The 18,128-nt window shown below is 43.1% G+C and overlaps 1 protein-coding gene across 1 annotated transcript in view; it reads right to left on the bottom strand.

The window, feature by feature from the left end:
• Trim24 (tripartite motif containing 24) overlaps positions 1-16,612 on the bottom strand; it is a 109,187-nt gene extending 92,575 nt beyond the window's left edge. The window contains 1 exon segment of the mRNA XM_052173455.1: positions 16,153-16,612. Within this exon segment, the coding sequence (XP_052029415.1) occupies positions 16,153-16,516 (364 nt within the window). The 5' untranslated portion in view covers positions 16,517-16,612.
• Positions 16,613-18,128: the final 1,516 nt, after the last annotated feature.

The raw sequence follows: 18,128 nt of genomic DNA, 5'->3' as shown, positions 1-18,128 counted from the left end.
TCTCGTCACATAATAGTCAAAACACCAAATACACAAAACAAAGAAAAGAATATTAAATGCAATAAGGGAAAAGGTCAAATAATATAGAAAGGCAGACCTATCAGAATTATACCAGATTTCTCACCAGAGACTATGAAAGCTAGATGATAATCCTGGGCAGATGTCATATACACCCTAAGAGAACACAAATGCCAGCCCAGACTACTGTACCCAACAAAATTCTCAAATTACCATAGATGGAGAAAACAAGATATTCCATGACAAAACCAAATTTACACAGTATTTTTCCACAAATCCAGCCCTACAAAGGATATTAGATGAAAAATGCCAACACAAGGAGGGAAACTACACCCTAGAAAAAGCAAGAAAGTAATCTCCTTTCAACAAACCCAAAAGAAGATAGCCACACAAACATAAAAATAACATCAAAAATAACAGGAAGCAACAATCACTTAATATCTCTTAACATCAATGGACTCAAGTCCCCAATAAAAAGACATAGACTAACAGACTGGATACATAAATAGGACCTAGCATTTTGCTGTATGTAGGAAACGAACCTCAGTGTCAAAGATAAACACTACCTTGTAACTGCCCACGGTTACAGATTGGCACCCAAATGTGTGGCCGGACATGGGAAGTTCTTCTGAGGTGACCCTGTCTTGGCGAAGCTTCGCAGAAAACGGGAAAAGATGGTATCCTGCACGGTGAGGAACTACAGGAGCTAACTACTAGCACTAGTCTAAAATGTCATCTTTTTAAGCTGTTGTTGTAGGTGCAGGATACAGGCTAGGTGGGACCAGCACTGACCCAGTGCTGAACTGGCTTAGGGGTTGACAGTGGAAAATGGGACAGGAACTTCTAAACAGGCGTTTGTCCGCAGCCTTCAGGAGTTGCTTCAGGCGAAAGGAGAAGGGTTTGAAAACAATGGTTAGAAGGATTTTTAGATCAGATATTCTTGTTGCCCGTGGTTCCAAGAAAAAAGAACTTTAGATAAGAGAACCTGGGAAAAAATTGGGAAAGTGTTAAGAACCATCAAGGCAGATACTACTACCCTCTGCCTCTGGACGCTTATAAAAGATATTATTGATGAAGAGACTTCATAGGCATCAGACAGCATACAGGGAGAATTTGAGGAATCTTAAGAAGGAAGCCTGCCGGAGAGGACTTTCTCAGAAAAGGGTCCTCTCAACCCGAAATTAGAAAGATATCGAGATAGTATGATGAGCTAACATTAAAGGAGAAAGCTATTCAGATGAAGGAGCTGCCAAATATTATGGTGAGGATTGGCCTCCTAGTGCACCTTCTGCTCTGCCTATGGTCTTTACTGTACAAGATGATACTTAGATGTATATGCAACTACATAAATTGGAGTTTGAAATTAAGTTGCAGAAATTGACTAATGAGCTACAGGAGCTAAAAAAGGGTATCAAGTGCAGGAAGTAGCAGTGATCCTGAGATGCACCAATCGCTGCTAGAAAGAGCAGTGAGTCAGGCTCGCAGGGAAGGAGAGGAGACATCTGACTGCTGGCTTTCCCTGTCGCTGAGATCATGGACCAGCGGAATAGAGTCAAATAATATCAGACCTTGGGGTTCAAAGTGATAAAAGAATTAAAAACAGCTGTGACACGGTTGAAAGTTGCTAATTTACAACTGAATTGGATACCTTGGGACATCCCCTGACAAGTTAATTCTGGTTTACTTTTATCTCTTTACCTTATATTTTAAGCAGATTGGTTGTCTCCGCTCAGGCTCACCTAGACTGAAAATTGGCATGTCTGTTAAAGACACTTTCAGGGTGTTGGCAATAAATCGACTTTCTGACATCAAAACCTATACAAGGACCTCTTACGAGGGCTACATAGAACTCACATCTATGCGTGTCTGCTTATAAGCAGACATGGGCACCAGTGGGAGGTGTGTGGCAAAGCACTGCAGGGGAGGACCATGTTTACTGCCTGAGTCCCCTGTGAAGCAAACCTGGTTGCATAGAGGTTGGCGTTTAAAGGCGTTCCTTAGACTAACAAAGGACAAGGAAGCCTAAGCCCTCTCCTCCAGAAAAAGACACCATAAAGTATTGGAGGACCAGGTCACTACTTCCCCACTCCCCACGCCGTGGTTAATGCCCACCGTCCTTTGATGGATGACTGTCCACTTGGTTGTTATCTTCTAATCTTAAAACTAATAAAAAGGGAGGAGATGTTGAGAGCCTTATTGAGGTGCCATCCCACCTGGCAGGAGCTTGACATCGACCAAAGTTCCTTATCCAGTCTTTGAGTGGGAATTCCTGTGTTAGCCATAATCCCCTCCACCTAGGGTGGAGTGCTCAGACAAAGGTGAAGCCTATTATTCTTCAAGGACCTGCAGCTTCCTGAGAAACACTAGCCACCTGTGGAGCAACTGCACCAGTTCTGAGAAGCTTTTCCCCTGCCTATATATATTGGGAATTCTCTATTAAACTTTGAGACCTTGAATAGCTGGTGTTATCTTGGTCTCCATCTCTTTTTTGCCGCCTTCCCATACATCCCCAACTTCCCTTCCAGGTAACCCGTTCAATGTAACTGCGGGCAGTTACACTACCTCAGAGTAAAGGGCTGGAAAGCAATTTTCCAAGCAAATGGTCCCAAGAAACAAGCTGGGGTAGCCATTCTAATATTGGATAAAATCAACTTTCAACCAAAAGTCATCAAAAAAGATAAGGAAGGACACTTCATACTTATCAAAGGAAAAATCTACCAAGAAGAACTCTCAATTCTGAACATCTATGCTCCAAATGCAAGGACACCCATGTTCATAAAAGAAACAGAGCAGAGAATGAAGGAAAGGCCATTCAGAGACTGTCCCACCTAGTTATTCATCCCAGATACAGTCACCAAACTGAATAAAGTCAGGCTGGGATGCTTCCGATAGGAAAAAAGCCACAGTCTGAAAGTCAAAATGACTTTCTTTAAAAGGTACTATGTAATACCTTAGTTTTTCCTTAAAAAATAGTAGTGTCCTTAATGACCTAAAAGTACAAATTATATAAATTTATATAAAGAGAAGGGGGAATATAGGCATATTTATCCACATACTAAGGTATATTTAGAGTTTCAAAATAAATAGTAGGTTCCTTAATGATCTAAAAGATAAATACATATCACTTTTAAATTTATATAAAGAAAAAGGGGGAATGTAGGCATATTTATTCACATACTAAAGGTGTATTTAGAATTTCAAACATCAAATTTTTAATTTAAAAGGTAATGCTTTTTTTTTTTTGTTGCTAAAAAGCATTTGCCCTGGGAAAGATACCTGCTAGTCAATGAAAGGACCCAGAATTAGAGTTAGGGCAAGATTTTGCTTTTATCTTTCCAGGAGAAGAAAAGTATCCACCTAAGAAATGCAGAGATCACTGAAAAAGAGAAACATTTAAAGAAAATGATGGATCAAGAAAAGAGAGCCTACGAAAAGAAGTAAACTGGTGACATAGAAAAGCAATGCTGCTAAACTCATTAGCTGTACTGCATGTTAATTACCAGTGTGGCAATACACCTTTTGTCAGGAAATGAACAAGCACAATGTGATACTGTTTGGAATTGGAGAAGACAGCTCCCCCAAATGTGCTTAGACTGTATAGACTGTCGGTTATCCAACGAACAGCTACATAGCAAAGAGCTAGGTGCCACTCATCCAAAGACTCTGGGTGGAAGAGCAGTGATGGGGCTGGAAAGGTAGGTGGCTCATCCGTTAACAGCACCTGCTGCGCCTTTAGAGTTTGGTTCCCAGGGCCCCTCAGCAGCTCACAAGTGTCTGGAACGCCAACTCCAAGGGATCTGAGCCTCTCCTGGCTTCCCATTCACACATACATACATACAACATAATTTTAAAATACAAAATCTTCTAAACAAAACTAGCAAAATCAGTTTTTCTTTTTAAAAAAGAACAGAAACTGAGTTCTTATATTTTACTATCCCTAGACAAATAATCTGACACCTATCAAAAATGTGCTTTTTATTCTTATAAGTAGCTCTTAGGGGGCAGGAAAGATGGCTCAGTGGTTAAGAGCACTGACTGCTCTTCCAGAGTTCCTGAGTTCAAATCCCAGCAACCACATGGTGGCTCAAACCATCTGCAACAAGATCTAACGCCCTCTTCTGGTGTCTGAAGACAGATACGGTGTATTTACACATATAATAATAAATAAATCTTTTTTTTTTTTTTTAAAAAAAAGAAGAGGCTCTTAATAGTTTACTACTCTGGCTGGACAGCATGTGCACCATGTTAACATTGCACTAAGATATTAGTTATCGAAGCTAATATTTCAGGATGTGTGTGTGTGTGTGTGTGTATTTGTGTGTGAATCTTAACTCATTTCCTACATAAAACAACTGGATATTAAGAATATTTCAGTGAGACAGGTGTAGTTCACCTGTAATCCTAGCACTTGGGAGACAGAAGCAGAATAACTACCACAAATTTGAGGCCAGGTTATCTACAGAGGGACCCTGTCTCAAAACTAAAGGATAGTCAAGACTATTGTCCTTATTTTCCTTAAGGAATAGCCTTAGAAAAGCAATTTGGATGAGGGCTCTAGAGAAGTGATTACAATGGTAATAAATCTGTGTAATTTCTACTGATGCTACTTTTTAACATATTAACTTTTATGTGTATGGGTGTTCTGGCTGCATGTCTATGTACTACTTGCACACAATGTCTGTAGAAGCCAGAAAGTAGGACCAGATCCCCTGCAGCTGGAACTAAAGACCTTTGTGAACTGCTTTACAGGTCCTGGGAATTGAGCCCAGGTCCTATGAAAGAGTATCCGGGCCGTAGCGGTGGCGGTGGTGGTGGCGGCGGCGCACACCTGTAATCCCAGCACTCTGGGAGGCAGAGGGCAGAGGCAGGTGGATTTCTGAGTTCGAGGCCAGCCTGGTCTACAGAGTGAGTTCCAGGACAGCCAGGGCTATACGAAGAAACCCTGTCTCCAAAAAAAAAAAAAAAAAAAACAACAACAAAAAAACAAAACAACAACAACAAAAAAACCAAATCCAAAAAAGAAAAAAAGAAAGAGTAGCCAGCACCAGCACTTATTCTTGCTACTTTTATGTTTTAGGTTGACATACATCTATTTAGTAAAACTATTATCCTGAAGGGTCAGCACTTCAGGTAGATGCAAAAGGATAAAGAACTTGAGGCCAGCTTAGGCTATATATCCTCAGACTCGTTGGCTCTATGTCTCAATTACCTGGGTAGCCAATAGATACTGTTTGACTCATGATGCTTGTACTCACACGTTCATGAGAAGAATGGTGATAACTAAGTAAATGTTATTCCAAGCACACACACATGGAGGACTCACAAAAGTCTACAATGCTAGCCCCAGGGGATCTTGACACGTTCTTCTGGTCTCCAAGGGCATCAAGCATACATGTGTGCATACATATATTAAGACACAACAACCACCAATCAATATGTATGTATAGACATCTATATGTGTATATATGCACCTACATACATATACATATATTATCATAAAAGAGCTTGAAAGAGGATAACATACATGGTTGATCAATGCTAGTCCTAGAAGCAATCATCAAATAAAAATCTCTGTGCTAAAGTTCTGAGGGATGATTTAGTGGTTAAGACAGCCTACTGCTCATGCCAAAGAGACACACTGATAAGAAATCCTCCCCAAATACATGACTTCGCAGTTCCTCTAGGTTGTACACCAAATGTAGATGTTAAGTCTCTACTGCTAAGACCAGCTTTAGTGGTACACACACTTTAATCCCAGCACTTGGGAGGCAGAGGCAGAGGCAGGTGAATAATCACTGTGAATTCCAGGACAGCCAGAGAGTGACATAGAGAGACAATGTCTCAAAACAAAACCCTACTGTTGATGACACCAAGATATGAAGAAATCAAGCATTCCTCCCTTTCTGGCTAGCTTGTAAGTGCCAGAAAGTGCTATATAGGATGCTTGGGGTTTGGAGGGGTGTGGAAGCAAAGGTCTCTCGGAGCTATGAGCCTTACAAAGTACAATATTAACCTGTGTGGGAAGATGCCCAACTGCAATAATGACATGACTGTTAGGAGGGTAACCAACTGCTTTCTGTAAGGATTTGAGGCATATTCCTTAAGAGCAAATCCATACCTCCTAATACTGGAAACCTGGTCAAAGTCCCATGCTTGCTTGTTAGGTGTGATCTTTTTATACTAAGGAAAACTCCAACGAACCTCTGCATAATGGGTTACTTATTTGAGGTAAGTTCCTTCTAGCCCAGGCTGCCCTTGGTTGGATCTGTGGTGACTGATCTTCTGCCTCAGCTGCACACTTGCTAGTATTACAGATGTGAGCCATCATATCCAGCAAGTAAAGATTTTGCATGTAAACTGGATAGTGGTCCTTTAATCTGAGCACTTTTATTTATTCCCAGACCTTGGCAAGCAAAGGCAGGCAGATCTCTGTAGGTGCCAAGGGCAACCAGATCTACTTAGTGAAGCTCTGTCTCATAACAAAGGGTTGGAAGCACTTCTTGGCTAGTAAATGGACATAGTATAAAAATTCCTTCTAAATATTCTGTTTATACACAGAGACAAATGCTACTCTCAAACTTTAATCAAAGAAGACTTTGCCATGGGAAATACAGGCTCATAGCTGCCAAACAAACTAAGTATAAATGATGGACAAGGATTCAGACCTAAACAAGAAATTTAGATCACCTACTCTAAGCTTCAGGAACATCAAGGAAAAGGGGGCAGAAAGAATTCAAGAACTGGAAAACGGAAATCCTGCAAATTTCATCTTCTAGGCAAATACAGCCATTCAATCAGGAACTCATAGTAGTTATGGTTACTGCTATTAATCATGTACCAGAATAGCCATGTCAACCAAGAATTGGAGTGGGCCTCATGAGCCCCTACTCTTCCTGCTACTATTGACTACACAACTCTAGAATGTATTATATAGTTATAAAATTATATAAGAACAAAATTACCCAAGACATAAAAGAAAACCACTGAGCTGATGAGACTGCTAAGCAGGAAAAGGTGCTTGCTGTCGAGCCTGATTCCAATCCTGAGAGCATGTGGAAGTGCAACTCACAGAGCTCCTCCTACCTCTGATTCCAAGTGCTCAGATTAAAGGACCACTATCCAGCTTGCATGCAAAATCTTTAGTCGCTGAATATGATGGCTCACATCTGTAATACTAGCAAGTGTGAGGCTGAGGTAGAAGATCAGTCACCACAGATCCAACCAAGGGCAGCCTGGGCTAGAAGGAACTTACCTCAAATAAGTAACTTTAACCCTTTATGCAGAGGTTCATTTGACTTTTCTTTAGTATAAAAAGATTACATTTTGATCTAAATGTTTTATTACTCTGTAATATATCAAAAAGATTTGTAACTGAAGTCTGGAACTAAAAACTTGTCTCAGAAATGTGGACCAGAATGTTCATCCATATTCTCAGTCATTCAAGTCTAAGCGTCAAGATTAGGCACTCAAGTCTTATTTCTTGAATTATGCAAAATTTGAACATAGGTGGTTATGATACTCTATTCAAGGATAAGTAAGATGGCTCAGCAGATAAAAATGGTGCTTGCCATCAAGCCAAATGACCTGAGTTGAGCCCTGGAACCCACATGGGGAAAAGAACTTCAGAAAAATCTTCCTCTAACCTCTCTATACACCCACTGTGACTCTCAAGTCCACACATGAGCAAAAGTACATAATAAATATAAAAAGAAGTCAATCATTTAAAATTACATAAACACTATAAATATCACTGTAGGTTGAACACGTGGATTCAACCAACTGCAAATGAGAAAAACTACCTACTTAATCTTTTTTTTTAATTATCCCACAAATTATATAATGTGATTAACTTTTACAGCATTTAGGTTGTAGTAGGTATTATTATCTAGAGAGAAGTAAAAACCACAAGGCTATATGTATACAGGTTATATAAAAACTTTATTAAGGGACTTTAATGAACCTTTTGGATAAGGAGAGCTACTGGAGCTTGAGTGATGGTCAGCAGTTCAAACCACTGGTAGCACCCACATTTAAGTAGCTAACTCCAGTTTCAGAGGATCCAACGCCCTCTTCCAGCCTCAAAGGGTACCAGGGACTCATGCAGTACACATATAGACATGCAGGCAAAATATTCACATACAAAGTAAAATTAAATTTTAAGGACTCCTGTACAAGACAACTTAACAGGGCTGGAGAGTTGGTCCAGTGGTTAGAAGTGCTCCGAGTTCTTGCAGAGAACCTAGGCTCACATCTGAACTTCAATTCCAGGGAATCTGACACGCTCTTCTGACATCTATGAGCACCAGGTACATATGTGTTATACATACATACATGCAGGCAGGCAGGCAGGCAAAACTATTCATATGCATTAAGGAGAACCTGGAGGAGGGGAATAAAGATAAATAGATGCTAAAATACATCTAAGAAGTAAAAACTGGGAGCTTCATGATAGTGTGTTTTATGTTTACAAGTCTTACTCCTCAGCATCAACGTGACATTATTGCAATTAAGAACTAAGGTTTATTCGAGCCTGATAAAGCATGCCTTCGAACCTAGCACTCAAGAGGTGGAGATCACCCAAGGTAACATAGTGAGATCCTGTCTCAAAAAAACAAACAAGAAATAAGATTTATGTTATACCTGGAATACCTTTCCAGTAAGCAAGCCCCTTTGAGACAAACTACTATGAGATTCCACCTTACCTGCAACCCAATGAAGTATCCCAAGTTTCACAGTTCCTTATGATGATCAATGACAAGTAACTCAAGGATTAGAGACAAAAAGGAGGTTTATTATGAACAGCAACAGCATAAACTCAAGTGTTTGTGACAAAGCAACTCAGTGTAGGTTTCTCCATCTTTATTCTTGCTCAGGCCACTTTTTAGGTTTGACAAGAATTAGATCTTCTTGATGTAAAGCCCAGAGAAAAATCAATAAACTCTGTTCTAGGAACCTAATTCAAGATATCCCAGCTCATTTATCCCTGCTCACCAGAAAAGGTAGACATTCCACCTCCTTATGTTCTGATTGGACCAATGGGAAATATAAGAGGAGCTAGAGAAAATGGTTCTCTTCAGAGGGAAGGCCAGGAGGCTAACTCTACTATACCTGGTCTTTTGTCTCCCTATCATGCCTCTGGCTATGGGGAAGCCAGACAGGCTTTATCTGGGCTATGAGACCACCATTCATTCTCCCCTTAAGGGAAGCATGAGGTTCATGCTACAGACCAGAGGAAGGAGGAGGAAAGGGAAACAGATTGATTGATATTATAATTGGAAAAGCCAAAACCCTTCCTTTCAGGAGAGGCCCCAAGCCCTAATCAGCCTATTGAAGACATTTTATACACATCAGCTTACTTTCTATGACTGCCACTGGCCACCCTGTTTACAGCCAAGGATACCCAAATCTGGCTGAACAGAAACTGGCTCTGGGGCTGGGTGGCAGGACACTTCCCAACACAAAAGCCCAAACAGAGTGAACTTCCCATCTACCCAACCCAGCTGAGATTTAATAGCAATAAATGTAAGGATAATTGGACAAACATCACTGGGAAGATTAAAAGTGACAGCCAGAAAATCTACCAACTTATCCAAGCAAGTCAGAATACTCAAGGACCTGATAATGAATTGCCTGCTGAGTTTCTAGAAAAGATGTGAGGCATATCAGGTGTTTTACCCCATAAACGCAGATGCCCCTGAAAAACAGCAAGTCACTAATACTACCTTTGTCACAAAGTCTACCCCAGACATGTGGAGAAAGCTGCAAAAATTAAGGATTTGAAGGAATGAGTAATTTTCAACTTTTGGAATTGATTTAGAAAGTTTACAGAGCAACATGCTCGAGTATGTAGATGACCTCCTCATAGCTTTGCCAACTGAAGATGAGGAAGATAGTCAAAAGGCCTTTTAGAATCCCTCCAAGCCCCAGGATACAAAGTCTTAGCCAAGAAGGTTCAACTGTGCTTCCCTCAGATCACATAGCTAGGCTACAACATAGAGGAAGAAAACACAAGCTTTCCTATGACTGTATTTCAGCCATCCTGCAAATCACTGAAAAAAAAACAGGTATGGAAATTCCTAGGGGCAATTAGATATTGCTGGCTATGGAGATAAGAATTGCTTGGATAGCCAAGCCCTTCTATGCCAGGGGGTATACAGCCTTTGGAGTGGGCTGAGACTAAGCAGGGGGCCTTCTTCAAAGCTTTGAAAAGAGCCCTGGTATCTGCCCTAGACCTTCCACATATTACTAAGCCATTTCACTTGTATGTGGATGAAGCCAGAGGCATTCCTCAGGGGTTGTCCTCACACAAACCCTGAGACTCTGGAAAAGAGTGGTTGTCTATCTGTCCAAGAGACTTGACTTGGTCACAGCCAGATATACAGCATGTATAAAGGCCATAGCTGCCTCCACCTTGCTGGTAAAAGAAGCTGACAGACTGCTGGGTAGTGGTGGCACATGCCTTTAATCCAGGCACTTGGGAGGCAGAGGCAGGTGGATTTCTGAGTTTGAAGCCAGCCTGGTCTACAGATTGAGTTCCGGGAAAAACAAACCAACAAACAAAAAGAAGAGATGAAGAAGCTGACTAACTAAAAGGACAAGAACTGTTCCTGACAGCTCTTTGAGGCCCTCTTGAGGGGGATTACCTGAGAGATGGATGTCTAATGTCCGGGCTGGGATGAGAGGACTCAACACCAATCCCTGCTACTAGAGTAACCCTGCATCTGGTTCTCTAAGATGCCAGCCCTTAACCCTGAGAAGCCTGCTGTAGAATGATAATCTCATGGAACCTCTGCATGACTGTCTCACAGTTAATGACCTAGTTTATCAAAAATGATCTAACACCACACAGGTGATACCAAATGAGGTATGGAAGCAGTTTTGTTCAAGATGGAATCAGATACACAGGAGTAGCAGTAGTGACCCAAGATAAGATTATCTACACACAATCTTCTGTGCAGGAATTTTAACCAGCAACAAGGCTGCTCTGGCTGGAATAGACACACCCCTTTACTACCAGGAGATAGAAGCAAGCATATCTCTGAGTTCAAGGCCAGCCAGGTATTGAGCAAGTTTCAGGGAAAGAAAAGCTCAGGACGGGGCTGGAGAGATGGCTCAGTGGCTAAGAGCACTGACTGTTCTTCCAATAGGTCATGAGTTTAAATCCTAGCACCCACATGGTGGCTCACAACCATCTGAAAAGAGAAAAGACATCTGATGCTTTCTTCTGGTGTCTGAAGACAGTTGCAGTGTACTCACATATAATAAATAAATAAATCTTAAAAAAAGAAAAAAAGAAAAAAAAAAAAAAGAAAAGCTCAGTACCAGGCATGATAGTACATGCCTTTAATCCCAGCACTTGGAAGAGGCAGGCAGATCTCTTGAGTTCTAGTCAGCCAGTTCTATTCAGTCAGTTCAGTGAGTACATTATCAGTTGAGTTGGGAGTTCAGCATGTAAGTGAAGTGGAGTTGAGGTCATACAATTCAATGCAGGTCAGCAGCGGCAGTCAAAACCAGAGACTACAGAAGCAGAAGATTACAAACTACCAGACTTAGTTTGAGGCCAAGCAGAGCAATTCAGTGAAAAGGTGAGAAAAGCCAGATTGAATCAGCCAGCTTGGAGAGGAATTCAAGCCAGAACAGCAGAGTTGAACCAGCCAGGCAGAGTTCAGAAAGAACTGGAAAGGGTGAGCTTATCAGCAGTAAGTCTAAGTTGACAGTTATGTACAATGATGAATTACTTTTATAGTCTTTAAGCAGGAGAACCTCAACTCAAGCTGAGATTTTAGCTTTGACCCAAGCAGTCTACTGGGGGAAAGACACTATCACCAACACTATCACTGATCAGCAACATGCTTTCACCATGGCCCAGGTCCATGGGGCTCCTTAGCAGGAAAAGTAATCAAAAACAGAAGAACTCTTAGCCATACTAGAAGCTTATCTGGTTACCCAAAAGGATGGCTAATATTCACTGGAAGGAATTCAAACAAGGGGACTCCTCAGAAGCCAGAGTTAACTAGGGTCACTTGGGAAGTAGCCCTACAATCAGTGGGTCCTCTCCAAGTTTTGGTAACCCTGCCACGGCCCAGCTCATGGAACCACTTAGAACACATTCCAGGGGAGGATGACTGGGTGAAACAAGAACTAGCCACACAGGACAAATAATAGACATGCTGCTAGATAGCAGATCCATCCTTCCCATGAGTGGTAGGTGAATAGTTACACATCTCCACCAAGCCACGCCATCTAGGAGCCAAGAAAACTGTTGAACTCCTCAGACCCAAGTATTATGTTCCAAATTTCAAAGTCTAATTAAAGATACCTCCTACCTGTACTAAGGCAAACTCCAACCAAGGAAAAAAGATCCCACAAGGGATCTAGGATTGAGGAAATGGGCCTGGGAAAAAACTGAGAATTGAACTTTACTGAAATAAGGTCTATAAATATTTGCTGGTATTTGTAGACATCTTAGGATAGGGGAGACCTACCCCACCTGAACAGAGAGTGCTTCATTCTGAATTTGAGGCCAGCCTGGTCTACAGAGTGAGTTCCAGGACAGCCAGGGCTATACAGAGAAACACTGTCTCGAAAAACCAAATCCAAAAAAAACAAAAACAAAAAAAAAAGAAACTTCTTCAGAGCAGGGTGGTGGTGGTGCATGCCTTTAGTCCCAGCACTTGGGAGGCAGAGGCAGGCAGATTTCTGAGTTCGAGGACAGCCTGGTTGGTCTACAGAGTGAGTTCCAGGACAGTCAGAACTATACAGAGAAACCCTGTCTTGAAAAACCAAAAAAAAAAAAAAAAAAAAAAAAAAAAGCTTCTTCAGGAAGTCTTGGGTTTGGATTGCCTCTGGCTTTGGGGTCCAGCTGTCTTCACACCATGAAAATGTAAAAGCCATTTTTATTTCCTCAGACAAAGGGATAGGATTAGAGCTTTAGGAATACATGGCCTAAACTGAGCCCAGAGTATTTTTAACTCCCTAGGCCTAAGCCTGGAAGTTTCTAACCTCCATTAAACCTAATCTTCAGCAAGTCTGGTCCTTGAAGCCTTCAGCTTCCAGCCTCTGTCTGCTATCCTAGACCCGTGTTTCAGCCTCTGAGAATAAGTTCATCCTTTCTAGCTTTTTCTGAACTCTGGATGGCTACTGGTTCAACTCAGCTGTTCTAGCTTAAATTCATTTCCAAGCTGAATGATTCAAATTGGTTTCTCAGCTTCTGACTGAATTTCTCTGCTTGGAAAGACTACCTCTAAACATCATAAACTGAAGTACATTGAACTGAACTGAGTTCAACCCTCTGTCTCTCTCCCTGCTCTTTAAGTAGCCTTTCTTTACTGTCTCTTCTTGTGAGAGTTGGGTGTATCCTATCTCTAACTTGTTCTGTCAGTCTTTCTCTGATTTATCACTTTGTCTTCTTCTCAATTAGAGGTCACTGTTTGGGAATAAAAGTGGTGTACTAAAGATGTGTCTGTATTCCAGCCAGAAAGATCATAGGTATGTGTTAAGGGCCTGTCTGTATTTCAGCCAGAGGGAATTAAAAGTGTTTCGTGTGTCTACATTCCAGCTGGATCTTATCCTTGGATATGAATTCAAGGGATTAAAACTCCTGTACAACTGCTAAAGTGTCTCAAATTCTGACAAAGATATTAATTGGAAATTACATTAAACGTATATACCAGAGCCCAGGTCAGGCAAAAAGGATGAATACAACTCTTTAGGAGACTGATCAAATTGGTACTGGAAACTGGTAAGAATTAGGCTAACTTCCTCTCCTGCTCAGGACCCAAAGTACTCCTTACCAGGAAGGGATTACTCCTTTTGTTTGTTTGTTTGTTTGGAGACAGGGTTTCTCTGTGTAGCCCTGGCTGTCCTGGAACTCACTCTGTAGACCAGGCTGGCCTCAAACTCAAGAGATTCACCTGCCTCTGCCTCCCAAGTGCTGGGATTAAAGGTGTGCGCCGCCACCACCACCCAGCTGGGATTACTACTTTTTGAAATTATGTTTGATGACCACTTCCTATCCTTCCCAAACTCCAAGCTATTCCTCAAGCAAAAGTGTTTAATCATTCCCTTCTTAACTCCTCATAGGCTTAGCAGGACTTTGCCAAAGCACTGACCAGATTGGTAAAGGAATCCTGCCCTCTCCCACCTCTGAGCCAGCTAATGGTTGAACCCTGCATTCTCAACTGCATGGCCAATATCTCAAACAGAGAATAAACTTAGTTAACCTTTTGATCCTTAGAACCAATGCCCCCAGAACAGCAGAAGTCAACTATTTGACTCTTGCCCAAAGAACCTATTAGGTAATTTGACAGGGCAGGACAGTACAGAGGTTCCTCTATCTTATATTTTTGCTGAGACCATTTTAGGTTTGACTAAAGTTTGGCTTCCTTGATGGAGAATCTTGTGGAAAATTAGCAAAATCTAAGAAACCGAAGTCAAGGTGCTCTAGCTAATTTATCTTGGCTTCTGTTAAACTGGCCACTTACTTGTGCAAACCTTCTCCTTTTTAACTGCTTATCTTAGCTTCTGTTAAACTGCTTGCTTGCACAAAACCTCCTGCTTGCAATTTCAAGACAAGATAATAGGATGTGGCTTTTGCCTCTGAAAGCCCTTGCAGGGCAGTGGTGGTGCACACCTCTAATCCCAGCACTAGGGAGGCAGAGGCAGGCAGATCTCTGTGACTTCCAAGTGTGCCTCATCTACAAAGAGCAAGTTTCAGGACAGCCAGAGCTGTTACATGGAGAAACTCTTATCTCAAAACAAAATACAACAAAATACAACAAAAACAAAACAAAACTCAAAACCAAAACAAACAAAAAGACAAAAATGCCCCTTGCTCTAAAGATCTAAAGTTCTTAATCTTTGTTCTCCCACCTTTTAATACACACTTCCTTATGTTGTAGTGAACCCCCCAACCATAAAATTATTTTTTTGCTACCCTTATGAATCATAATGTAAATATCTAGTATGCAGGATATCTGATAAGCGACCCCTGGGAAAGGTTCATAGCACCCTCACAAGGGGTCTGGACCCACAGGTTGAAAACCACTGGATTACTTGTGCATCCTGGATACCTGAGTGTAATCCAGCTGGCTGGAATACTTTCATTTGGTTATAGACTGAGTGGAATCCCTCTGATGGGCTTCCCTTAACAATAGAAGCCCATGGAAAATAGTTTCCTGTCTAAAGACTGTTGTAAGATAGAGCTAAGTGCATCTAAGTCACAATCCAAGTCAGCAATTGCATCCTGGCCTAATGTAATTACTTTAACAAATTAACTCAAAACAGTTATTCCCTTTAAAATTTGTTAAAAGTGACTGGCCAGCAGGTGTGATGGCTCATGCCTGTTACCTTTACTCTGAAGAGGCTGAGGCAGGAAGATTGCTAGTTGTGGACAAGTCTGGGCTGCTACATAAGCCAAACAAAACATACACACAAACAAAAAACCTTGAAGCAATAGAAAAAGATTTCACTTCCTTAGTTACTTCGTATTTTAAAGACGTCAATTTGTCCAAACATTTGCAGTATTAAAAGTTAAAAGCTTCAAGCGTTCTCCCAGAAATAATTACTGCACTTCAAGTCACTTTAAATGATTTAAACCCGTTAACATAAGCAATGGAAACTACCTGTCAAAAACTAATTACCCAATAACACCACAAAAGAGAAAGTAACTTCCAACTACTGCGTACAAAACACTTTGGAAGTCTATTTACTTTCTATCCTTTATCGAATCACTCAAAATAAAATCTCAGAAAGCAGCAGACAACAAAACTCCGTCTCCCAGTTCCTTTGTCCCCAACGGAGGGGATAGAGAGGGAACTCATTAAGGTAAAAAGCCCGGAACGCACAAGATCCGAAACAGACCGCAGCCAATCTGCAATCAATCATCAAAGAAAATCCCCATCACTTCATCTCCATCCTTCCCTCCCCCTCTCCGGCTCGCATAACCCGGGTGTGCACGAGCTGATCCGGATCATAAGCACCCGGACAAAGCTTCGCGGAGGCAGCGGGGAGCTGCTCACTCGCCACAACCGTCAGAGCTCCGCAAAAGTGTGGGACCGCCGGCACGGGCCCGTTCACCCCTCCCCAGCCGCGTGACAGCGGGTCGCGCCCGCTACCTCGCGGGCTTCCTCTCACCTTGGGTGGCGAATGGCGAAGGACCACCGGCCGGGGAGCCTGGGGCGGGGGCGGGGACGGGAGCGGGTGGAGGGGTCTCTGCCGAGCCCAGCGCGGGCGCCGTCAGCATGAGATAGCGCTGCGGCGCGGGCAAACAGCGCTGGCAGAACGAGTGCAGGCAGGGCAGCAGCTTGGGCACCCGGCTCTGGATGTTCTGGTGGCACACGGCGCAAGTGTCCAACAGGTTGAGTCGGGACGTCTCGCCGCCGCTCTCCGAGTCCGGGCCCTGCCGGCTCTCGGCCTCATTCTCCCCGCTCGGTGCAGCAGCTGCGGGGCCCCCGGCAGGAGCCGCCGCCACCGCCGCCTTCTCTACAGCCACCTCCATTGTCCTGCGGCCGCCGCCGGGGAAGCGGGAGCGCGCTCACCGCCCGCCGCCCCCGACGACCTCGGCTGCCGCTGCTGCTGCCGCCTCCCGCTTCTCCTCCGAGGCCGTGAGGACTCGCGGAGGGAGCACAGAGAGGAAGCCGCCTCCCGAGTGGCGCGGCCGGAAGACGCGGAGCTGTCAACGGGGACCGGTTCCCGCACCGCGACGCCGCCGCGCGGGCTGCCAGGCAAACCGCCACCGAAACGCTCGATTCCGCCCAGCGCGCCCGCCCGCGCCTAGCAGCCTTTCTCTCGGGCCCCTTGGACCACCACGGGCCCCGCCCCCACCTCCCTCTCCCAGCAACCGCGGCGACTGCGAGCTGAGCGCCATCCAATGACCTCCGCGCCTGCCCAGGGGGCGGGGTCTGCGGGAGCCCGCGAGGCTCGGACGGCCCCCGCGGGAGGTTGGGAATGGGAGGGGCTATCCCCGCTCCGGACGCGAGGACCGCGGCCGCTGATTGGCTAGCTGCGTGTGTGTCTGGCTTCTGAAGATTGTAAAGGAATCATTTGTTAAGGAGCCAGAGCAGGCACCGGGTTCCGCCCGCTGCTACGGCCCCGCCTAAGGGGCGGGGTTCTACCTAGTCTGCCCAACCTGATTAATTAAGAAACTGCTTGGAAAACTGTTTTTACTATTGGAGACTTGAACGGGGAAAGGAATACGAACGTGGGAGGGCCAAGAGAGGATGGAGAAGTAAGTTGGCGTGCAAATGAGAAAGATCCAAAACCGCGTTGTATGAGCCCACATTGTGTGAAAGGGGGACTGTGCAGGCAGCTTTAATGTTTTTGTGCCCTGAGTTTATCTCTGTGATGAATTAATGGATGTGATGTATAGGGAGAGAAATTACAAATTTGCCGGAACTTTAAAAGATCTCAATGGAAAAAAGGGAAATTAATTTTGCTTCTTAAATGAATAAAAGCAGTTAATTTTGTTGAGGACTAAATAAACGATCTGCAACTGTCTTAAGTGTGTGAATATTAAACTCTAAAAAAAAAAAAGGCAGACATGGTGGCACACACCTTTATTCCTAATACTCCAGAGGCAAAAGCAGGAGAATCACTACAAATTCAGGATTATTCTAGGTTTTAGTCAACGTAAAGCCCTGTCTCAATAGAGGGAGGAAAAGGAAAAAGAAAAAGAAAAAAACTCAATTCTGGTTTTAGAGTTTCAGTATTATATTTCATATCTCCCTTCTCCAGTGCTTGTTACCGGAAATGGAGTCCCATTGGAATTGCCACCTGTTACTAGGGAAATCAGAGTCCCCTCTTGAGGTTTTTAGTCTCATTAATAAAGGAATTTAAGATGAGCCTCAAAAGAAGCTGGAGGAAATTTTATTAGAGTTTAAAAGAAAAGGAAAAAAAACCCAAAATAAACGAAAACCAATGCAGGTAAGTTGTAAATCTCAGCGGCTGCTCAGAGAAAGATGGTGAAGTAGAAGAGATGCCATGCCACTTGTGTTAGACATAGAGGTCAGCTACATGGAAGGGAGGGTTAGAGAAAGCCTAGGGAAGCCCAAACTATCAGAGAACGTATATTAGGCTAGCACCCAAAAGAAAAAAGACAAAGAAAAGGTTGA

Source organism: Apodemus sylvaticus, chromosome 2 (genome assembly GCF_947179515.1).
Source record: "Apodemus sylvaticus chromosome 2, mApoSyl1.1, whole genome shotgun sequence".
NCBI lineage: Eukaryota > Metazoa > Chordata > Mammalia > Rodentia > Muridae > Apodemus > Apodemus sylvaticus.
Note: the sequence above shows the minus strand (reverse complement) of the source record. Positions and strands in the feature narration are given on the sequence as shown.